This window comes from Pseudophryne corroboree, chromosome 1, assembly GCF_028390025.1.
Source record: "Pseudophryne corroboree isolate aPseCor3 chromosome 1, aPseCor3.hap2, whole genome shotgun sequence".
NCBI classification, from domain to species: Eukaryota; Metazoa; Chordata; class Amphibia; order Anura; family Myobatrachidae; genus Pseudophryne; species Pseudophryne corroboree.
Genome location: NC_086444.1, coordinates 423982530 through 424006913, shown reverse-complemented (window position 1 = coordinate 424006913; position 24384 = coordinate 423982530). Strand labels below are relative to the sequence as shown.

Sequence of the window (24384 nt, the reverse complement as noted above, 5' to 3'; positions counted from 1 at the left end):
TCATTCGTGATTATTCTCCCACCAAATCGGGATAATTACGAATGTTAGTAAATATACCCCCATGTGTGCGCTGAATACTCACCATTACACAGACAGATGACGGTGAATGCCAAGTATATTGTACAAGTTACCAGCCCGTCAAAATGACGGAAAAACAACAGTAATGTCAGCGCCGGCGACTGTGCTTGCCCAAATCGAGCAAATATTTAATTGCTCTTTTGGGGCAACATCTAGTGGCCGCCGGCACGCAACACGCTTGAATCTCCCCCATAGAGGTGACAAGCAGCATTAGCTTTTTATCATATAGGATGTTTCTAGCAGGTCAGATATTTGCCATACTTAGTATTTACTATGGTTTAAGGCATGAGGGTTATTTCTGACCAGAGGGGTATGTGAGCTAAGGCGAGCTGAGGGAGAACAGTAGCCTCCCATTTAGCAGGTGGGCTACCCTTATTTGTGAGGTAAGCCTTGTTTGCCAAAGTAAAATAAAAACTGTACGTGGATAGCGGAAGTGTTCCAAAACACCCTGACTCTACAGGATTTCCACAGAAGTTGCCTGAGATAATTAGACTTTTTTGGCTGGTAGGGAACAGCTGGTGCCAGAAACTACTGAAGTTAATGGCAGAATAATAGCAGCTGTTTGCAAGATAAATAGTTGTTATCCTTATATGGAAGTTTTTGCAAAGGAGGACAATTGTGGAGTTCCAGTGGAGAGTGTCTTACCTCTCAATATTGGTACAGATGTATTAAGCATAGAGAAGTGATACAGCAGTGATAAGTGGAAGGTGATAACGCACCAAGCAATCATTACAAATTTTAAAAATGACAGTTAGGAGATGATTGGCTGGTACGTTATCACCTTCAACTTATCAATTTTCCAGCTTAATACATCTGCCCCAGTGTCTGCAACTGGATAAAATTTCCTTTATTGGTGTATCACATGTAACTTGAATCTAGTATGCATCCAGCACAAAACACACAGGAAATTGGGTGGCCAAATTCCTTCAGACTTTCTTACCAGAATTAACCATTCTGTTGCCCAGACTATTGTGGGCAGATTTTACAAGGGAAGCTTTGATACTATTGGTAATACCTTTGCCCAGACCTTAAGTGCCAGCCACACCATAGTTTCTTGTGTTACAAGTCTTGTGGTGAAACATGGGGGAAGGAGGTCCATTTAATGTAGTCCCGCAATATGCATTGTTTGTGGAATGGGGATTAACATCCCTCATCTTTTACTTTAACTCTCTGGAGTTGCAAGCAATAATCCGTATTCATAGTGTAATACTCATTGCAAGACTAACACTTAAATTTGACAAAACACTATGGGGTATATTCCTGGCCTATTCAATGGACATCTCAATTCGACTTTTACAAAAGTCGAATTGAGATGTGAGGGGGTGGGGGGACGGGGGAGAGCCACGGGCAGACGGGGAAAGCAGCGCTACAGCAGCAGCAGCCGCTGCTGTAGCGCTGCTCCCCCCCCGTCTGCCCGCGGCTCTCCCCCGACCCTCCTGTCTCACAGCCGCCGCTCCGTCCCGCTCCCCGTCTCCCCCCCTCTCTCACAGCCGCCGCTCACGGCAGCGTCCACCCGGGTCCAGCAAGCGAGGTCTCGCTTGCTGGAGCCGGGTGGACGCTGCTGTGAGCGGCGGCTGTCCTCCAGCGCTGCTCTCCCCATCCCCGCGGCTCTACCCCTGTCCTGCTCTAATCCCTCATCTCAGTCTGACATTTTTTTATGTCGGACTGAGATGGTCGAAAAGGGGGCCAAAAGCTGTCGGTTTTGGCCCCGTTTTTGACACAAGCACGTGGATCAGCAGCTATTCCGCCGATCCACGTGCTTTTCGACAAGTCGAATTCATCGACTTGTCGAAAATATTGAATAGGTCGAATCATAATTCGACCTTAAAAATTCGAAAACTGACGTCTTTTCGACAGACGCCAGTTTTCGACTGCAATTGAATATACCCCTATATCTGCAGCAGAATGTGTGAGGAAACTCACTTAGTTGGCTTATTGTATTGCCAAATACTGATCAACTATGAATTTTCTTAAAGCGTGGATATATATTTTTGTGTAGCAAATATTTTTTTAATTTGGCTGATGTAACTCGTCACAATTGGTGGCAGGTTGGTCCATGCTCTAATTTTATTACCAAAGGTGGGGGTGCATAATTTATTACACAAAATATCTATTGAGAAAAGGCTATTAAACAGAACTATGTATTATCGCCTGTGGACAAGGGTAAGAATATATACTAAAATACTGGTACACATTTGGTCACTTATTGGTTTCTCCATTCCCTTATGTGAGACTAAAGACAGAGCTATTTTATCCGGAGCCAGAAAGCACCAAAAACATATTAGCCTCAGGACAATACTGCAGCACCTGCAACAGTTTTCAAGAATTCAGGTCTAAATGTTTTACAGCTGCCAAAGTGCAATGTATGTATTGTGGCTATATTATATGGAGATTAATAAAGGTGCTAGTATTTTTGTAGTGGCTCAATATATCATTGTTGTGTGAGCAAAAGACCCCCATACATTACTGTGATTCTCCTACGGGAGAAATTGTAGCAGATGCCCTTTGAGCCACACGGGAGCTACCTGGGCGGCAGGATCGCATGCGGTCCTTTTGCATGTGACATATTGCATGCGATCCCGTTCCTCCGCTGCCTGTGCCCACCATGAGTCGGTGGTCAGACGTGCTGCACGTCCAATCTCCGTCTCTGGGTCCGCGCATCGGATCGAATGTCAAATACATGTGATTTGGCCACTTTTCACCTGAAAGTGGCTATATCGGACAAGTGTATGGCCAGCTTTTAGTTTCTAGCAAGGCATGGGGGGTCATTCCGAGTTGATCGCTAGCTGCATTTGTTCGCAGCGCAGCGATCAGGCTAAAAAATGGCAGTTCTGCGCATGCGGCGCAATGCGCACGCGTGACGTACAGGTACAACAATGTATTTTCACACAGGGTCTAGCGAAGCATTTCAGTCGCACTGGCTGCCTCAGTGATTGACCTAAAGTGGGCGTTTCTGGGTGTCAACTGACCGTTTTCAGGGAGTGTTCGAAATAAACGCAGGCGTGCCAGGGAAAACGCAGGCGTGGCTGGGCGAACACAGGGCGGGTTTGTGACGTCAAATCCGGAACTGAATGGTCTGAAGTGATCGCAAGCGCTGAGTAGGTTTTGAGCTACTCTGAAACTGCACAAATTTTTTTTGCTGCCGCTCTGCGATCCATTCGTTCGCACTTCTGCTAAGCTAATATACACTCCCAGTGGGCGGCGGCATAGCGTTTGCACGGCTGCTAAAAACTGCGAGCTATCAACTCGGAAAGACCCCCATAATACGGAACTAAATTCTTCATACTTAATCTGTTACAATCGCTGAACATTTCTAATACCTGAATATGCATGTGTAGAAATTACATTAAATTGTTCATATTTTGGGGCTAGTTTTTATATTGGACTCTTTTAAAAACTATTGTTAAGGCAGTGTAAAGGGAGGTGTGGCCTGGGCAGCAGTGAAGTAGTTCATGTGTACTGCACTCTTCCAGCCTTGAAATCCTGTATTAACCTCCTGTAGCCTGCTGGATACCTTTGCCTGGCTGAATCCTCCTTCAGGGACTTACCTGCGGGTCTGTTGCCACGCCTGGAGTCCAGGGCAGTTGTCTCCTGTCCCCACTGCCTCCTGCTGTTGCCTTCTGCTTGGGCTCAGAGCGGAGGCCTCTGTTGTCCTCCAGTGGGGCTCTTCTGCTGCTTCTGTTGATGAATGAGAGATGTTTTCTCTACAGTTGGCTCCTTCTTCCTCCTGTCAGGCTCCTGCTGTTCTCCAGTGCTTTATGGCTGTCTGAGATGCCAGGATCTCCTGCCCACTGGAATCTTGCTTCTGGCTCAAATACGCTGTGCTGCTGGGGTGCAGTCCTCCATTTCCTGGGCTTGTAATGCCTCTTGTTCGCTGTCCTTGTTCTGCTTGGAACTCTTGGATCTCTCCCTCAGCTGACCAATCCCAGGACTCAGCATCTGCCAGGCTGGAAAAGTTTGTCCGCAAACATTTGTTTGTACAAAGTGAAAACAGTAAAAACATCTAGGCTTTTTTTTTATACTTGATTGGGATTGGCAGGGCACCTTCCCCCTTGTTTATTTGTGAATGTGCATTTTGCTCTTACTATTTCTTATAATATTTTCTTTATGTTGACCTAATGCATGTCAACCATAAGTGGTCGACCTATTGACTGTAGACCTTTTGTGTAGATCTATAGACAGGATTTCCACTGAAGCAATATAACCCACCCAAATCTAAATCTCTCTGCACATGTTACATCTGCCCCACCTGCAGTAGAACATGGTTTTACCCAATTGCTAACTTTTTGGCTTACTAACAACTCTGAATAACCCCCATAGTCTGTAAGGAGTGGTCTGACATTCTGCTGGCCTTTATTCTTAAGCAGCAAAGATGTTGGGCAATTTGGGTATTGATCCCTATTCTCCCCTCTGGGGTAATCCTTATTCTGAATTTTTTACTCACGAGTGTCTTTCTGTCTGGTTGTCATGTGGGGTGGGCACTGTCTGCATGATGTAATGGAGTCCGAGATCACTGGAGGTGCAGGATGCCAGCCGATCTCAGACGTTTTTTCTTTTAAAGAGACAGTCCCTTACAAGGCATGGTTTTTCCTTGTAATTGTTTGCCCCTCTAAAAAAAAAAAAAAAAAAATAGTCAGATCGTCTGGCAACCTGCACCTCCGGCGATCTGACTCTATTAGATCTTTGTGCCAATTGTACAAGAATGATGTGCTGTGCTCCTTGTCTCAATTGTCTTCCAAACAATATCTTTTTAGATACTTGCAGCACCGAAATGCTCTTTGTGGTCAATGGGGAGGTACCACACTAGGTACTTCTGAGTCTCCTGTCCATAGCGTGCTCGACACCCTTCTTACCAAAATATGTATATCTTATATTTACTACTCTCTAATGCTACACTTTGGGGAAGAATGGTTCCAGTATCTCAGGTTGCTGTGGGAGAGTGACTTGGGCCCCCTTGAAGGATGATAGGCGGTTGGTATTTTGTTTTCCTGGTGTGGCTTCGGCTTATGCCAGTTTTTAGCAGATACAACTTTACATCTTGAGTCTATTGGAGTCCAGTGCCTCTTGTAAGCTGGAGCGGTTGACCTCTACCTCCTGCCCACGGTCTTTTACTATTGATGCTGATTTCTGCCACCTGCCCATGAGTGTCAGAAGTTTTGTGGTACAATGTGTTGGTGAGACTGGGATCAGTATTCCACTTTTTGACCCGCGTCTCTGTATTTTTGATCTATGCCTCTCTGTTCTTTCAGCTCTTATTTACAACTTTATCTCTATTCTCCTAATTTTAGTTAAAGTGCTTATTGCTTATGGTTGGGTGGCTCCACAAGACTTTACCAAACCAATCCAGGCATCAGGAGATGGGCTGAGTTGGTTTGGTAAACACCACTGTTTCTCATGCCTGATATGTGCATACCAAACGAAAATACCTACCACTTTGCTCTAGACCTGGAGCCTTCTACTCTCTAATTTTCCCTTGGTGTCCTGTAGGTTTCCCTGCTTTCCCGTATGTTTTAAGTATGGTATTTGTTATTATATTTGGTTGTGATATAAAACTTCACTTACTATGTTCACATCTTACTTTGTATTTCTCTAACATCCATAAGGGACATTGGGGGAAAACTAGTACGATGAAGTATAGATGGGGTCCAAAAGAGCCAGTGCACTTTACATTTCTTCAACACAGCACGCCGCACACCCCTAATGCTGCCTGAAGGTGACATTGGTGGTGAGGCCAAACCGGGGGCCCCGCTAGGGGGGGTCCCCCGCTTCAAAGTGCGGCTGACCACGGGTGCGGCATACAGGACCCTCCCTGGGGGGTCCCGCTAAGATCCACCCCCGTTTAGAACTGGCACAACAAGGCTTAACTAGCACTTGTGTGATGTTTTAAGCTTAAAAGGAGACTTTTGCCAGTATAATATATGTAGTAGCTCCGGTGCCGCTGGAGGGTGTGAATCTACCTCAGAGCGGGACCTGAGGCATTTTGGCGCCTTCCTCTGCTTACTGCAGCCACATACAGCGCACACAGCGCTTCCTGATTCTACAGACATGCTGGGTATCTGGTACACGGTGTAGCAAATGGGGGAGAGCCGTTGTGTACACTATCCTGAGCCTATTTAGGACAATAATTTATTAGTGTTTACTGTATTATAGAGAGCGGACAGCCTCACTGGGGCTGTGCAGCTGAGGGTGTCCTGTTGTCCTCTCTACCTCTGTCTTTCCTCTCACATGCAGTAAGGGCAGGCTTGCATTATAATGGTCTGTGTGTATGTTGTGCTTACTGTGAAACATGGGTAAACACAAGCTGTGCAGTGTATGTCACACTAGACTCTCTCCCTTATCTAATGTTTTTCCTGTGAACAATGCAGTCAGTCTTCACAAATCAGTGAAAGAGCTGGGGAGAGGGTCCAGAGCTCCACTGGTTAGGGTCTCAAGACTGATGTCAGATATGTCATCCCAGCTTACTGCTAATGTGCAGAAAACTCAGCTGCTGCAACAAGCTATTGCAGATTTAGCTGCTAGGGCAGATACACAGCCCCTCCCCCCTTCCCTCTCTCATGCAGGTCCCCAGAAGCGTGGTTTACCTGCTATACTATCTGATACAGATGATGATATACAGCATGATGGGGATGACCCGTATCCCGTTGGAGGGGCTCCAGATGCTGCTCAGGGTATTGAACCCCTCATTTTAGCTATAAGGGATGTGTTGAAGCTCCCTCTAGAGGACGGTGCATCTCAGCAGTCGTTTTTCTTTGTATTAAACAAGCCTAATGTCACTTTCCCTGATTCTACAGAGTTAGATGACTTATTCAAACAGGCCTGGAAAAATCCAGACAAAAAATGGCAAGTGACCAAAAAAGTTTTTGCTCACTTTCCCATTTGCACCTGAAGGTAGAAAATTTTGGGAGGAAGCCCCTGGGGTGGATATCTGTGTCTCGCCTGTCTAAAAAGGCGGTGCTACCCACCCTGGGCTCCTTTACCATGTAGGATCCTGGGGATAGGAGGATTGAGTCTACACTAAAATCTATATACACAACAGCCGGTATAGCACAAAGACCGGTTATTGCGGGTTGCTGGATGACCCCTGCTATTCATTCTTGGGCCATTCAAATTCAGGGGGGCCTCTCGCGGGATATGCCCTTAATTACTATGGTAACCCTCCTGAAGCACATTCAGGGCATTACCCGTGTCCTCTGTGATTCGCTCAAGGAGATGGGGAATATTAATGCTCGGAGTTCTGCCATGGCAGTGTCGGCACGCAGGGCCTTGTGGTTGCGTCAGTGGATTGCGGACGCAAAATCCAAACGTAGTGTGGAATCCCTCCCCTTTTCTGGGTAATGACTTTTTTTGGGGTCGCATTGGATACTTGGATTTCAAAAGTTATGTCTGGGAATTCCACGTTTCTATCCGGGGCCGTCTCTCCAGTCCTTTCGGTCTCACAGGTTTCGATCTAAGGCCAGAGGTGCCTCCAATGTTGCTAGAGGCACCAGAGGTAAGTCCAGAAAACCAGCAAGCACCAGTTCTCAGGAATAGTCCTCCGGCTCTGCTCCTACTAAGACCTCAGCATGACAGTGCCCACCCACCCGAGGGGATCTCGAGGTGGGAGCTCGACTGCGTCACTTCAGCCACGTCTGGGAGGCTTCCTGCCAGGAGGCCTGGGTCATAGATCTTGTTTCTCAGGGCTACAGGCTGGAGTTCGACAGTACTCCCTAACCCCCCCCCCCCCCCCCCACCACCACCACCTCCATCCCCTAAACAATTTTTCAAATCGGGCTTACAAGCTTTGGAGGATATGCAAGATGCAACAGGCTATCCGAAAGTTGGTCCAGTCCCACGTCATTATTCCAGTACCACTACCGCAACGCAACAAGAGGTTTTACTCAAACCTGTTTGTGGTGCTGAAGCCATATGGTTCGGTCAGACCCATTCTGAATCTGAAATCCTTGAATCCTTATTTGAGGGTGTGCAAGTTCAAAATGGAATCCCTGTGAGCAGTGATTGCGGGCCTGGAAGAACACGAATTTATGGTCTCCTTGGATATCAAGGACGCCTAGCTCCATATTCCGATTTGGCCGCCTCCATCAGGCATATCTATGGTTTGCCTTGCTGGACGATCACTTCCAATTCCAAGAAGTGCCCTTTGACCTGGCTACAGCCCCGAGGGTATTCACGAAGGTGATGGCAGAGATGATGCTTCAACTCCGGGTCCAGGGGGTCAATGTGGTCCCTTATCTGGATGACCTTTTGATAACAGCGCGATCCAAGGAGCTTTTGTTGCTCCATATCGACCGCGCCATCCATCCTCTGTCAGACCATGGGTGGATCCTCAACTTACAGAAGTCCCAACTGGAGCCAAGTTGGAGGTTCCTGTTCCTGGGGATGTTGTTGGATACTGTGGCCCAGAAGGTGTTTCAACCAGAGGACAAGGATAAAACGCTTCAAGAGATGGTCCACATGGTGCTCCGACCTACTCAAGTGTCCGTACATCTTTGCATAAGATTGTTAGGCAAGTTGGTTGCTTCATACAAGGCGATCCAGTGTGGGAGGTTCCATGCCAGAACATTTCAGTTGGATCTCCTGAGCAAGTGGTCCGGCTCACATCTACAGATGCATCGGATGATTCGGCTGTCACCTCAGGCCAGGATTTCCCTCCTGTGGTAGCTACAGCCCTCCAATCTCCTGGAAGGCCGGAATTTCGGGATTCCGGATTGGACCCTCCTCACGACGGATGCGAGTCTGAGGGGATGGGGAGCTGTCACCCAAGGGGCACAGTTCCAGGGCAGGTGGCCAGCCTACGAAAGCCTCCTTCTGATCAACATTCGGGAACTTCAGGCGATCTACAATGCTCTGCTTCAGGCCTCTCCTCTGCTCAAGGATCATGCAATCTGGGTGCAGTCGGACAACGCCACGGTGGTGACATATATCAATTGACAAGGAAGGACAAAACGCAGAGCCTGCAGGCGAGAGGTGTCAGATACTTCTGTGGGCGGAAAGAAATGCAAGAGACATGTCGGCAATCTTCATTCCAGGTATGGACAACTTGGAGGCGGACTTCCTGAGTCGTCATGATCTCCATCCGGGGGAGATCATTCACCGGTGGGGTTGCCTACAAATAGACATGATGGCTTCTCGTCTCAACAAGAAACTTCCCTGGTATTGCTCACGGACCAGGGACCCTCAGCCGAGGGCAGTAGATGCACTGACGACGCCTTGGCCTTACCAGCTGGTCTACCTGTTTCTTCCGATTCCATTGTTCCCAAGGGTGCACAAGCGAATCAGAATCAGGGAGTCCAGGCAATTCTGATTGCCCCTGATTGGCCTCGGAGGGCGTGGTACGCAAAGCTTCTGGACATGTGCGTCGAAGACCCATGGTCTCTACCACTCAGAAGTGATCTTCAACAAGGACCATTCGTCTACCTGGACTTACGGCGACTTCGTTTGATGGCATGGAGGTTGAGCGGAACATCCTATCTCACATGGCCTTTCCAAAAAGGTTATTGCTACCATGGTTCAGGCCAGGAAACCTGTGACGTCAAAACACTATCATCATATCTGTATGTCTCTTGGTGCGAGGACCGCACGTATCCGCCTGCTGAGTTTCACTCGGGACGTTTTTACATTTCCTGCAGGCTGGTGTGAATAAGGGCTTATGTCTGGGTTCCATTAAGGTCCAGATGTCAGCCCTCTCCATTTTCTTCCAGATGAAATTGGCAGTGTTGCCGGATGTTCAGACCTTCTTGCAAGGGGTACTCCACATCCAACCACCTTTTGTGCCGCCTACGGCACCCTGGGATTTGGATGTTGTGTTAGCATTTCTACAGTCCTCCTGGTTTGAACCTCTGATGATGGTAGACAAGTATCTCACGTGGAAGACTGATGTTACTGGCCATAGCTTCTGCTCGACGTGTCTTGGAATTGGGGGCCTTATCGGTTAAAAGTCCGTACTTAGGGGGTAATTCTGAGTTGATCGCAGCAGGAACTTTGTTAGCAGTAACAATGTGCACTGCAGGGGAGGCAGATATAACATGTGCAGAGAGATTAGATTTGGGTGTGGTGAGTTCAATCTGCAATCTAAATTGCAGTGTAATAATAAAGCAGTCAGTATTTACCCTGCACAGAAACAAAATAACCCACCTAAATCTAATTCTCTCTGCAAATGTTATATCTGCCCCCCTGCACTGCACATGGTTTTGCCCAACTGCAAAAAAAATTCCTGCTGCGATCAACTTTGAATTACCCCCTTGGTCTTTTACGAGGACAGAGCGGAGCTCCAAACTAGACAGCAGTTCCTGCCGAAGGTTGTCTCCGCGTTTCACCTGAATCAACCTATTGTAATTCTGTCCAGTTCTGATGCTTCTGCTCTTCCGGAGGCATTGGATGCTGGACATGCCTTGAGGATCTATGTCAAGCGCACGGCTCGGGTCAGAAAGACTGATTCCTTGTTCTGCTCTATGATGCGCAGAAGAAGGGTTGCCCTGCTTCAATGCAGTCCATTGCTCGTTGGATTAGGCTCCCTATATAACAATCCTATGTGTCGGCAGCCTTACCTGTTGCTAAGTCTCTGAATGCCCACTCTACAAGATCTGTGGGCTCTTCTTGGGCGGCTGCCCGTGAAGTCTCGGCCTTGCAACTATGCCGAGCTGCTACCTGGTCGGGGAAGAACACCTTTGTGAAGTTCTACAAGTTTGATACTTTGGCCAAAGAGGATTCCCAGTTTGGGCAGGCAGTGCTGCAGCAGTCTCCGCACATTCCCGCCTGTTCTGGAAGCTTTGGGACGTCCCCATCATACTAGTTTCCCCCAATATCCCTTATGGATGCTACAGAAAATAGGATTTTAATACCTATTGGTAAATCCTTTTCTCATAGTACTTAAGGGATATTGAGCGCCCGCCTCAGTGCATGGACTTTTCTACAGGTTCTTGTTCTCTAGTTACCTGTTCATAGTTTGCTGTTTGTTATTACCAGCCGTTGCTGGTTGTTGTATGTTAGTGGTGTGCTGGTGTCTGAATCTCGCCACCTTTTCCTTCTCTCATATATGTCCTTTCCCCTTTAGCACGTTTTTACCTCTAACTGCCTGTGGGAGGGGGCTTAGAATGGAGGAGCCATCACACCCAGTTGAAGAAAATTAAAGTGCACTGGCTCCTATGGACCTCGTCTATGCCCCATCGTAATAGTTGCCCCCAATATCCCTCATTGACTACGAGAAAAGGATTTACTGGTAGGTATTAAAATCCTATTTTCCTCATTCAACTGTACTGTTAAGCCCAGTACCCACGGGCCGATTTGGGAGAGATGTGTGCTGAGCGAACCGCTCAGCACAGCGCGATCTGTGCTGAGCGTGCGGGGGGAGATGGGGGGGGCATGCAGGCCAATCTAGCAGCAGCGATAGCGATGTGCGGGGCCGCGCATCGCTATCGCTGAGGGGGCTACACACGGAGCAATCATGCCGATATTCTAAGCAATCTAGTCAGATTGCTTAGAATATCGCTCCGTGAGTACCCCCCTTTATATTTGGTGTTACATTACTAGATGCATTGTTGTGCTCTGTTATGTAGTTGGGGTTTGTTTTTGTTTTTTTTGGGGGGGGCTACCTTTTTATGTTCTGTTATTAAATAAATACTCAATAAAAAAGACAGTGTAAAGCCTGCTTGATTTTATAGTAATGTTCAAAATAATCCTAATTTATGTGTAGATCTCAGTGTCTGGATAACCAGAACAATGTGTCTGCAGCAATGTACAGTAAGTATGGCACTGCTACTAACAGGAAAGTACTTTGTCTGCTGCTCCTAGAATAGGCAGCTTCCTGCCACCTGCTGTGCCAACATCTTTCTTCCCTTTGTGTTTGCAGTGAGATGTTATGTAAATATATTTATAGCTCCTGTCTGTAAACCTTTCCCCATATCTGGATTAGAAATGGGATCAGAGCAGGATCCAAGCTGTGTGTCCTTGGACAGATCCCCTCTGATTTGTGGCAGTAGCTCTGCCAGGAGCCACACCCCCACACCTTCCTCAGTGTCTCCGTTACACTAGGTTGTGTGCAGAACAAGCTGCCCAAACCCAGCTGGTCTAACCATGCCTAGTGCAGGCCTTCAGCAGCTGGATAACCAGCACACAGAACCGTTGCAGAATGCCGAGCATGAGTTTATGCTTTTTCAGAAGCAGGTCACCCAGCAGCTGCATGATATGGCTATTTTGTTGGAACCGCTCTCATCTGCCGTCAATGACTTGAAGGAAGAGAACCTGCATCTCCGTATGGAGCAAGAGAGGTTGGCACGGCAGGTGGAAGAGCTGACACTCTTCCTAGGTGCACAGGAAATTTGCACCTCTGTTCCTCACCCTCCAAGGTTTGCCAGCACTCGTAGGTCTTCCTCTGTGCATCTGTCTAGAAGTAACAGCCTTGTAAGTGCATGGTTAAGTCCTTATGTTTTCACTGCATTTGAATGAAATGTCCATTGTCTCCACTTTGTTAGGCATTTCCAAGTAGTTTGCGGCTTTGTTTTTCAAAGTTAAGGATTTTACATAATTTCATTTGATTTACTCATTAGCCTGTAGCAAGTTACTGCTCGTCTGGTAAAATGTAGTATACAGTATTTATTTTCAGTAGTTCTAGTTCATAATTAATACTTGTCTAGTACCCCTATTTAGAGCTCTAGGGAGCTGCTACCAATATTAAGAACACCTGGTTAGAGCTTCTGACTATTCATTTAAATGTCTATTTTGCAAGTGCCACACCAGATTCCTTTCTACATGTCCTGAATGGATTGTGACTATGGTCCATGATACTAGCCTATCTATGAAGGAGTATTGTTTGTATCCTAAAGATACTGTAGTTGCAGTAATTTGCCAGAAGCCACCAGGTCAGTGGAATGCACATGTATTGTCAACGTAAGGACTATACTAGTAATGATTTCTCAGTCACTCAATTACAAGCCATTCATCAGACACACATTTGCACCATTTAGTTATTTTGGGTGATCTATGCAGGTATCTTTTAACTACTGTATAGCGCAACATCTCTTTTTAGTCATACAGTACATTAGCTGTATAGTGTACTGAGATTAATTGCATTCATTGACCATAATAGGATTAGCAATTGATTATTCAGGTGATTTATTTTTTCTGATCTTGTGCAATTCAGGGCAGGAAATTCAACTTTGACCTGAGTATTGAGATTTCAGAGCGATTATTCTCCATTGATTAAATGCACTAAATCTGCTGATCCATTTTATGCTGGCTCACATTGTTATCCACATAGCATCATCTATTTAAAAAATACAGATGTATCCTCATACACCTAGTTAGCCACAATGTAGGGTATCCACCTTTTTCTTTAAATCTGCCTCTTATTTACACCGCAAGATTTTGTCTTGCTCAGTACTGATCTAGCTATTTGTATCAGATGCCAGCAACGTGTCTGTGTTTCTGTGGTTCACTAGCAACTCATCCATACAAAGCCTCTGTTTTATTCTCTGCTCTGGCATCCTGTGGGCAGCTTACACTGTAATCGGGCTGGTTTGGAGGGATCTTTTACATGTCCTATCCTTTAACATATGTAAGGAAGTAGAGAAACAGAAAGCGGGCAGCAGCTGCCCACGAGATACTGACGGATATGATTCCGAAGGGAATAACTTGGTTACTAACACTGCCAGTGTCTGGCCATGCAGTTTTATATCAAGCAGTACCTGCCTTTGATGTACATGGTAGATGAGAGAAATTTTGTTGCAAGCAATGGACAATGATATGATAATTACACGCAAATGTAGTACAGTATATCAATGGTATATTTTTACTTTAATTCTATTATGTAAAGCATGGGTCTTCAAACTCTGCCCTCCAGCTTCTGTGGAACTACACATACCAGCGTGTGCTGCCTCCGTTTTAGCATGCATCAATTGCAAAACTGTGACAGGACATGCTGGGATGTGTAGTTCCACAGCAACTGGAGGGCCGAGGTTGAAGACCCATGATGTAAAGGATCACTTAAATACCAATCAATTACAATATATAATATAGGTGTTTCAGGATCTTATCTGTGATGTGCGAAGGGATATTGCTCTTACCTTCCATTGCAGGACATAGTGTTATTGTCTCTTGTGTGCAGTTATTTCTGTCTGTAAAACTTGTTGCTTTTCCATAGGTTGAGCCAGAGCCAGCACAGCCCAGTAATCAGCAGGTGGAGGTATTTCTTCCCAGCACAACGGTGAAAGTAGAAGAGGAGAAAAAAAGCAAGCTGACAGCAGAGTCTCTGCGCACTATAGAGGATGAGGACGTTCTTGATAAGATGGTGAGACAGTGGACGCAGCAGTAGTGTGCTATTTTGTGGATTGCGGCTTTAGGGTCCAACTTCCCAGACATTGCAAGGATTAAACCAGTTACCCCAGGACCCTCTTGGGCACACTTACCAGAAGTTTGCATAGGATGCTTTGTGTTAATGTAATGCAACCAAATTCCAGCCGTCAAGTGGTGTTGGGTCAGTAGCAGGCCTCAGTAACTAGCTTCCCTGGGGTACTGCTTATGCTCCAATAATACATTGTGACAGATGGCAGAATCATTTGTCTTGGGAAAACTTCCTAGCATACTCTACATTGTGATCCATCACTGAGAGCGGTGAGACTGGGTATCTCCTTTCCTGCCATTACTTGTTATGAAGTAACGATCTGTTGAAGAGCTGAGGTTCTGCAAACCTAATTAAGTTTATAAGTTTTATATCTGGATAACTAACATTGTTAATGCATAGTGGTTGGGAGAATTGAAACCATTAGAGAGATGTTCCCTGACTGATTAAAGGCATGAAAACGTATTTTCTGTGTAATGTATTTCTTATAGTTGGATAATACCACAGACTTTGAGGAGAGAAGGATAATCAGGACAGCCATGCGGGAGCTGCGGCAGAGGAAGAGAGGTATATTACACACCTATTCACATACCGTTTCATGCTTATTGGTATCTCCTGGTCTGCGATCCTTTTCTTAAGTGCTTGCTGGCTGTAACACTTGATTATTTTGATTAGTTAAGGACTCAGTGGTTGCTCGTGAAAGGAGGACTCCTGTTTATTAAATGTGCTCATTTGACTTGTGCTTGCGCCCCAACCAGAACAACGGGAGAAGGAGCGAGATCAGCGCTTGCAGGAACTGAAGAACAAGGAGAAGGAGGCTAGGCTGGCACGCAGCACAGAGGCCAGCTTACGGCAGAGAGAAACCTCAAATCACGGATCTGCTGTCAGCACCATCACTAAAACACAGCGACTGGTACAGTCCAGTAAGTAATGCGTCCGTTATTATTTTATATTTCTCTGACGTCCTAGTGGATGCTGGGTACTCCGTAAGGACCATGGGGTATAGACGGGCTCCGCAGGAGACTGGGCACTCTTAAAAGAAAGATTAGGTACTATATCTGGTGTGCACTGGCTCCTCCCTCTATGCCCCTCCTCCAGACCTCAGTTAGTATCTGTGCCCGGCCAGAGCTGGATGCACCCTAGGGGCTCTCCTGAGCTTCCTAGAAAAGAAAGTATTTGTTAGGTTTTTTATTTTCAGTGAGATCTGCTGGCAACAGACTCACTGCTACGTGGGACTGAGGGGAGAGAAGCGAACCTACCTGCTTGCAGCTAGCTTGGGCTTCTAAGGCTACTGGACACCATTAGCTCCAGAGGGATCGAACACAGGCCCAGTCCTCGGTCGTCCGGTCCCGGAGCCGCACCGCCGTCCCCCTTGCAGAGCCAGAAGAACGAAGAGAAGTTGAAAATCGGTGGCTGAAGACTCCGGTCTTCATTAAGGTAGCGCACAGCACTGCAGCTGTGCGCCATTGCTCCCTTAGCACACCACACACTCCGGTCACTGATGGGTGCAGGACGCTGGGGGGGGGGGGCGCCCTGGGCAGCAATTAGATTACCTTACTTGGCGAAAAGCACATAATACAGTCTAATAAACTGTATATGTGCATTAACCCCCGCCATTAAAGTACATAAAAGGACAGAAGCCCGCCGCTGAGGGGGCCGGGCCTTCTTCCTCAGCACACCGGCGCCATTTTCTCTTCACAGCTCAGCTGGAAGGAAGCTCCCCAGGCTCTCCCTTGCAGTATCCTGGTACACAAAGGGTAAAAAAGAGAGGGGGGGCACATAAATTTAGGCGCAAAACTGTGTATATAAGCTGCTATAGGGGAAAAATCACTCAGTATAGTGTACATCCCTGTATTATATAGCGCTGTGGTGTGTGCTGGCATACTCTCTCTCTGTCTCTCCAAAGGGCCTGGTGGGGGAACTGTCTTCAAATAGAGCATCCCCTGTGTGTGTAGTGTGTCGGTACGCGTGTGTCGACATGTCTGAGGTAAAAGGCTCCTCTAAGGAGGTGATAGAGCGGATAAGTGTGTGGGAGGGTGTCTCCGTCGACAACGCCGACACCTGTTTGGATATGTGTAAGTGCTGAGGTAAAATTATTGCACAAAAGGTTAGGGAACAGAAAGGAAATCTACCCTGGTCTGTCCCTATGTCACAGAGTCCTTCAGAGTCTCTCTATGTTCACTATCCAAAATAACAAAGTATCGACACGGAGTTTAACTCCACTGTCGACTACGATAATGCAAAGTTACAGCCAAGAGGGCTAAAAGATATTCAATATATGATTATTGGAATAAAAGATGATTTGCATATCACTGATGACTCATCTGTCCCTGACACGAGAGTACACATGTTAAGGGGAAGAATGCTGAGGTAAATTTCCCTCCTCTCATGAGGAAAAAGAGCGGGAATCTCCAGACAAGAGACGGCAGCTTCCCACAAGAGAATTCTCAGGCTGTATCCTTTCCCCACTAGGGCCAGGATGTGTTGAGAATCTTCCCCTTGGGTGTCCTGTTTGCACTAGCTATTCTCAGGGATCCTGCAGATAGTGTGCACATTCTAGTATACTACCCAGACCGGCGATTGTGTCGGCATGGGTTTGTGGCGCTGTGGCAGCGTGGACAGGTACCTTATCAGCAGAGATTGAGACCCTAGTATGCATATAAATATTTTAAGATGCTGTCTTAAGTGATAGATATATAATTATAAAGCATGCCCAAAGGGACATGAGTATACTGGGTCCTAGAGACAAAAGCTATGTCGATTTCTGCTTGACGTGTCCTGTAGAATATACATTGGACAGATGATGCCGACTTAAGAGGCATATGGAAGGCTGAGGATTGTGTGGAGAGAGGTTCTCGGGCCTGGTCTCCACAGCTATAGCTGGTAATTCTGATATTTTGCCTTATATTCCTGCACAGCCTAGGAAAGCACGACATTATTAAATGCAGCTTTTCGAATAAAGAAACAAAGTCTGAGGTGCATCCTTTCTTGTCAGAGCCGGGGGCAGAGGAAAGAAGCTGTACAACACAGCTAGTCCCCAGGAACAGAAGTCCTCCCCGGCCTCTACAAAAATCCACCGCATGTCGCTGGGGCTCCACAGGCGGAGCTAGGCCCGGTGGGGACACGCCTTCGTAAGTTCAACCACGAGTGGGTCACAAGTGGGTTTACTCCCTGTTAGATCCCTGGGCAATAGAAATTGTATCGCAGGGATACAGGCTGGACTGTGAGAAGATGCCCCCTCACCGAGGACCCGGCGGGCTTCCCCCCAAGAGAGGGAGCCAGTGTTAACTGCAATTCGTAAATTGTATCTTCAACAGGTGGTGGTCAAGGGTCCCCTCCTTCAACAAGAGGGTGTTATTATTCGACCATGTTATAATCCTGAAACCAGACGGTTCGGTTAGACCCATATTGTATTAAAATCCCTGAACATATACCTGAAAAGGTTCAGGTTCAAGATGGAATCGCTAAGAGCGGTCATTGCAAGCCTGAAATGAATCGGGACATAAGGGATGCATACCTTCGTGTCCCCATTTATCCACCTCATCAGGCGTACCTCAGAATTGCGGTACGGGATTGTCATTACCAATTTCACCAAGGTAATGGCGGATATGATGGTGCTCCTGCGGACGCAAGGTGTCACTATTATCACATACTTGGATGATCTCCTCATAAAAGCGAGATCAAGAGAGCAGTTGCTGGACAGCGTATCACCTTCTCTGGAAGTGAAACGGCAACACGACTGGATTCTATATATTCCGAAGTCGCAGTTGGTTCATACAGCTCATCTGCTTCGCCTAGGCATGATCCTAAACACAGACCAGAAGAGGGTTTATCTCCCGATAGAGAGAGCTCAGGAGCTCATGACACTGGTCAGGAATCCATTGAAAACTAAAACAGGTGTCAGTGCATCACTGCACTCGAGTCCTGGGAAGGATGATGGCATCATACGAGGCCATCCCCTTCGGCTGGTTCCATGCAAGGACAATGGAACTTACTGGACAAGTGGTCCGGATCACATCTTCAGATGCATCGGTTAATCACCCTATCCCCCAGGGCCAGGGTGTCTCTCCTGTGGTGGCTGCGGAGTGCTCACCTTCTCGAGGGCCGCAGATTCGGCATTCAGGACTGGGTCCTGGTGACCACGGATGCAAGCCTCCGAGGGTGGGGGGCAGTTACACAGGGAAGAAAATTCCAAGGTTTGTGGTCAAGCCAACAGACTTGCCTTCACATCAATATCCTGGAACTAAGGGCCATATACAACGCCCTAAGTCAAGCGGAGTTCCTGCTTCGCGACCAACCGGTTCTGATCCAGTCAGACCGCAGGGGCTCATGTAAACCGCCAGGGCGGCACAAGGAGCAGGGTGGCGAGGGTAAAAGCCACCAGAATTCTTCGCTGGGCGGAGAATCAAGTAAGCGCACTGTCAGCAGTGTTCATTCCGGGAGTGGACACGACCTCCACCCGGGAAAGTGGTGACTTCATCAGGAAGTCTTCACGTAGTTTTGCAAATTGATGGAAACTGCCTCAGGTGGACTACATGGCGTCCCATCTCAATAAAAAGATAAAAAAGGTTTTACGCTGGGTCAAGGGACTCTCAGGCGATAGCTGTGGTCGCACTAGTAACACCGTGGGTGTTCCAGTCGGTCTATATATTCCCTCCTCTTCCTCTCAGACCCAAGGGCTGAGAATTGTAATAAACGGAGGAGTGTGAACAATATTCTTTGCTCCGGATTGGCCAAGAAGGACTCTGTACCTGGAACTGCAAGAGATGCTCTCAGAGGACCCATGGCCTCTGCCTCTCAGTCAGGACATGTTGCAACAGGGACCCTGTCTGATCCAAGACTTACCGCGGCTGCGTTGGACGGCATGGCGGTTGCACGCCGGATCCTAGTGGAAAAGGGCATTCTGGATGCAGTTATTCCTACGCTGATAAAGGCTAGGAAAGCCGTGACAGCAAGACTTTTTCACGGTATATGGCGAAAATAGGTTGCTTGGTGTGTGGCCGGGAAGGCCCTACAGAGGAATTCCAGGGGGGTCGATTCCTGCACTTCCTACAGTCAGGAGTGACTATGGGCCTAAAATTAGGATCCATAAAGGCCAAGATTTCGGCCCTATCCCTTTTTCTCTCAAAAAGAACTGGCTTCACTGCCTGAAGTTCGGACGTTGTTACAGGAGTGCTGCATATTCAGCCACTTTTGTGCCTCCAGTGGCACCTTGGGATCTTAACGTGTGTTGGATTCCTAAAATCCCACTGGTTTGAGCCACTTAAGACCGTGGAGCTAAAATATCTCACTTGGAAAGTGGTCATGCTTTTGGCCTTAGCTTGGACTAGGCGTGTGTCAGAATTGGCGGCTTTGTCATGTAAAAGCCCATATCTGATCTTGCATATGGAAAGGGCAGAATGGAGGACTCGTCCCCAATTTCTCCCTAAGGTGGTATTATCGTTTCATTTGAACCAACCTATTGTGGTGCCTGCGGCTACTAGGGACTTGGAGGATTCCAAGTTGCTGGACGTTGTCCGGGCCCTGAAACTTTGTTTCCAGGACGGCTAGAGTTAGAAAAACTGACTCGCTATTTATCCTGCATGCACCCAACAAGCTGGGTGCTCCTGCTTCAAAGCAGACTATTGCTCGCTGGATCTGTAGCAAGATTCAGCTTGCACATTCTGCGGCTGGACTGCCGCATCCTAAATTAGTAAAAGCCCATTCCACGAGGAAGGTGGGCTCTTCTTGGGCGGCTGCCCGAGGGGTCTCGGCTTTACAACTTTGCCGAGCTGCTACTTGGTCGGGTTCAAACACTTTTGCAAAATTCTACAAGTTTGATACCCTGGCTGAGGAGGACCTTGAGTTTGCTCATTCGGTGCTGCAGAGTCATCCGCACTCTCCCGCCCGTTTGGGAGCTTTGGTATAATCCCCATTGTCCTTACGGAGTACCCAGCATCCACTAGGACGTCAGAGAAAATAAGAATTTACTCACCGGTAATTCTATTTCTCGTAGTCCGTAGTGGATGCTGGGAGCCCGTCCCAAGTGCGGACTCTCTGCAATACATGTATATAGTTATTGCTTAACTAAAGGGTTATTGTATGAGCCATCTGTTGAGAGAGGCTCCGTTATTGTTCATACTGTTAACTGGGTATAGTTATCACGAGTTGTACGGTGTGATTGGTGTGGCTGGTATGAGTCTTACCCTGGATTCCAAATCCTTTCCTAGTAATGTCAGCTCTTCCGGGCACAGTTTCCCTAACTGAGGTCTGGAGGAGGGGCATAGAGGGAGGAGCCAGTGCACACCAGATATAGTACCTAATCTTTCTTTTGAGAGTGCCCAGTCTCCTGCGGAGCCAGTCTATACCCCATGGTCCTTACGGAGTACCCAGCATCCACTACGGACTACGAGAAATAGAATTACCGGTGAGTAAATTCTTATTATAGTGTGTGTTTGGTTGTGAGATCGCTGTAGTAATTAATTTGTATGCTGGTACTTTTTTTTTTTTCCTGTATGATCAATCTGCTCTATCTATAAAAGTTATCTAATGTCCTCGGAGAACCCTTTGAAAGCGTGATCTTGAGTTTCTTCATATCTACAGGGACGCATCTCTGTCTTTTTTTTTATATGCGCATTGTTTTACAGATGATGGCAGCAAAACCTCCAGAACCACCACTGTGGAGGCCAGCTACATGAAGCGATCAGAGAGTAAGTATATAAAGTAACAGAATAACATCATATTGACATGGCATGTTTTTCAGTTAATCTCACTTCAGTGTGTTATAGGAAGAAAAGGGAGCTCTTTTCCAGAGTGGATTATGGAATATATAGCAATATATAAGCATGTGAAAGCTGAAATGTCTCCTTACTAATAATTAGTTAAAATTATTCTACTAGATAAAAGTATATACAGTTTACTTGAAATTGCTGAGAATAGTGCATACGTTCCTTCACATTGCTTCAAATGTACCCTGTAATGATGCTATCCAAGAAGCAGAACGGATGGTGTAATGGTTAGCATTACTGCCTCACAGCACTGAGGTCATGGGTTCAATTACAACCGTGACCCTAACTGTGTGGAGTTTGTATATTCTCCCCGTACTTGCGTGGGTTTCCTCCCACAATCCAAAAATTATACTGGTAGGTTAATTGGCTCCCTACAAAATTAACCCTAGTGTGAATGTGTGTACTTGTGGTAGGGAACCTAGATTGTAAGCTCCACTGGGGCAGGGACTGATGTGAATGGCCAAATATTCTCTGTAAAGTGCTGTGTAATATGTGTGCGCTATATAAATAACTGGTAATAAATAAGCTACTAACCACAGTTCAGGCCACTCAGCCATTTTGACTTTTGACTAGTGACTATAACGGCAGAGCATAAGAAAGTACCTGGCATAAAGCCAATGAAAACCCCTGTGCTGCTTAAAGTTTCTTCATGATTATGATAACATGATAACATGAGAAAAGAATAATCACGTGATTTGTCTACGCAAGTGGGACAACAAAACCCATGGGTGCCATTTTGAGAGCAGCATTTCTGTGTTGAAGTATGCATACAGTGCATCCGGAAAGTATTCACAGCGCTTCACTTTTTCCACATTATGTTACAGCCTTGTTCCAAACTGGAATAAATTAATTTTTTCCCTCAAAATTCTACACCCAATACCCCATAATGACAATGTGAAAAAAGTGTGTTTTGAGGTTTTTGCAAATTTATTAAAAATAAAAAACTAAGAAATCACATGTACATTAGTATTCACAGCCTTTGCTCAATACTTTGTTGATGCACCTTTGGCAGCAATTACAGCCTCAAGTCTTTTTGAATATGATGCCACAAGCTTGGCACACCTATCTTTGGGCAGTTTCGCCCATTCCTCTTTGCAGCACCACTCAAGCTTCATCAGGTTGGATGGGAAGCATCTGTGCACAGCCATTTTAGGATCTCCCCAGAGATGTTCAATCTGATTCAAGTACGGGCTCTGGCTGGGCCACTCAGGGACATTCACAGAGTTGTCCTGAAACCACTCCTTTTGATATCTTGGCTGTGTGCTTAGGGTCGTTGTCCTGCTGAAAGTTGAACTGTCGCCCCAGTCTGAGGTCAAGAGCGCTCTGGAGCAGGTTTTCATCCACGATGTCTCTGTACATTGCTGCATTCATCTTTCCCTCTATCCTTATATGTTACAAGAAAATAGAGTAGTACACAAGCGCTCCTAATCCTAAAGAATAGAAGGAATTTCCTCCCCTTTCCAATTTTTACAGGATAATCCTCAATATTAGATGTTCAATATTCTCTGGGCAGTTCGCACCTCCAAACTGACCTCCTTTCAAGTGATGGTACACATATAAAGGTATCTTTTCACACTATCTCCAATAATCTTCTTTCTCTATAGCCCCTCTTTAGAGACGCTCACCTCATATATGAGCCCTATATGTTCTGAAAGGTTTCTTTAAGATCTTCATATATCACACCATATCCACCACAATCTGAAGGCACCCTCTCTCTTATTATGACGCTCACCTTAGGGTATATCCCTATGTTCCTTGAAAGGTTTCTTTTGTTGTCACCTTCGCTGGATAGGTAATGGGGATGAACCTTTCTCCAATCCCAAACGTTCAATTTCCATATATATGGGTAGGTACCATACGTCCACAATTGCAAGTAATGAGGTTTTAATAAAAAAATTCACATACAATAAAAACAGAAAACATTAAAAAGTGCACCCAAACAAGGCCGTCTGGATTTGTCCCTCTATACTCCCCTTGAAACCGATGGGGAAAGTTTCCCCCCCCCCCAAAAAAAAAAAAATTTTTTGGCACTTAATGCCTCGGTCCTAGATCGGGAGATCAAGAATGGAAGACAAACCTTTTGACTAGGGTTAAAATAGATAATTTAATTTTTTGGGGGTGAAAACTTTCCCCATCGGTTTCAAGGGGAGTATAGAGGGACAAATCCAGACGGCAGCCGTCAGCCTCCCAAGTAGTCTAGCCTAACACAATGGCAGGCTTCTGTAATCCCGGCTGGCGGATTGCTTGAGTCCAAGAGTTCTTGTCCTCACGAATCTGCCAATCGGGTGTCCGCACGAAGTTCCATTTCAGTGTTTGCTGTAGACCCAGTTAAGCTGTTAGATTCTCAAAGGTGTGAGGTCCAAATCAGACTTGTTGCCTCATCTCCTCACATGATGGGATTGCCAGCCTGTCTACTCCAGTTTGTCTATATTGCCTACAGTTGCATAATAGGATTTTAACTTTTTTACATTTTTTTCCTTCCTGCAGGGAAAAAAAAAAGGTTGTAATATTGAAATTTATTGTGATAGCAAAATTATTACAACCATGTCTGGAGTGGGCAATCAGGGATTGGTTTATCTGCCTTTACAACTAGGTTCCATGGCTTTTGAGCTGAAGCCTTCATATACATCAGACAGATCTCCCTGCAATTATTGGTTTCTTAGCTTGCAGTTTCCCTTACCAGAAGTGTTAGCTGGAGAAATGAGAACATGCCAGATGGGGAGACTGCCCCGTGTCTATTAACATAGGCATGTCCCTTTGTGATTCTCTTTTTGTACTGTACTGTAAATCATTGCTGAGTGAGGTCTAATGTCACTGGTAAGTGGCCAGGCCCTGGTTTCTGCAAGCATAGGGCAGATAGACAAAACTCCCAAGGTTACCTCCTAGACTGTTACGAGATAGCAAAGCATATTTACCATATATCCTCCTTTGTACTAGGCACAATATTCTGAAACTGCTAGAGATGCATTTATGGTCATGTAATATGAGTAATTCTATTTTGCCTTTGCAGATGGAGGAACAGTTGTTCAAACAAAATCTTCATTTACAGCCACATCTAAGAAAGTTGGCAGGTAAATATGAGAACATGTGTTGATAGTAGAGCCACTGTCTTAATAGTAGGGGGAGGAGGGAGGTTATATGCTGCTAGTAGCAGTGTATATTAAACATCCTTTTGGCTTGCTTAAATAATTACATGTTCATTAAAAA

General features: G+C 46.2%; 1 protein-coding gene across 2 annotated transcripts in view; it reads left to right on the top strand.

The window, feature by feature from the left end:
- Positions 1-24384, top strand: part of SMTN (smoothelin) — a 291316-nt gene that overhangs the window by 235920 nt on the left and 31012 nt on the right. For both annotated transcript variants that reach the window (XM_063913408.1, XM_063913409.1), the window contains exons 11-15: positions 14213-14359; positions 14902-14977; positions 15169-15333; positions 21037-21099; positions 24188-24248. In XM_063913408.1, the coding sequence (XP_063769478.1) occupies positions 14213-14359; positions 14902-14977; positions 15169-15333; positions 21037-21099; positions 24188-24248 (512 nt within the window). The remainder of the gene's footprint in view (positions 1-14212; positions 14360-14901; positions 14978-15168; positions 15334-21036; positions 21100-24187; positions 24249-24384) is intronic.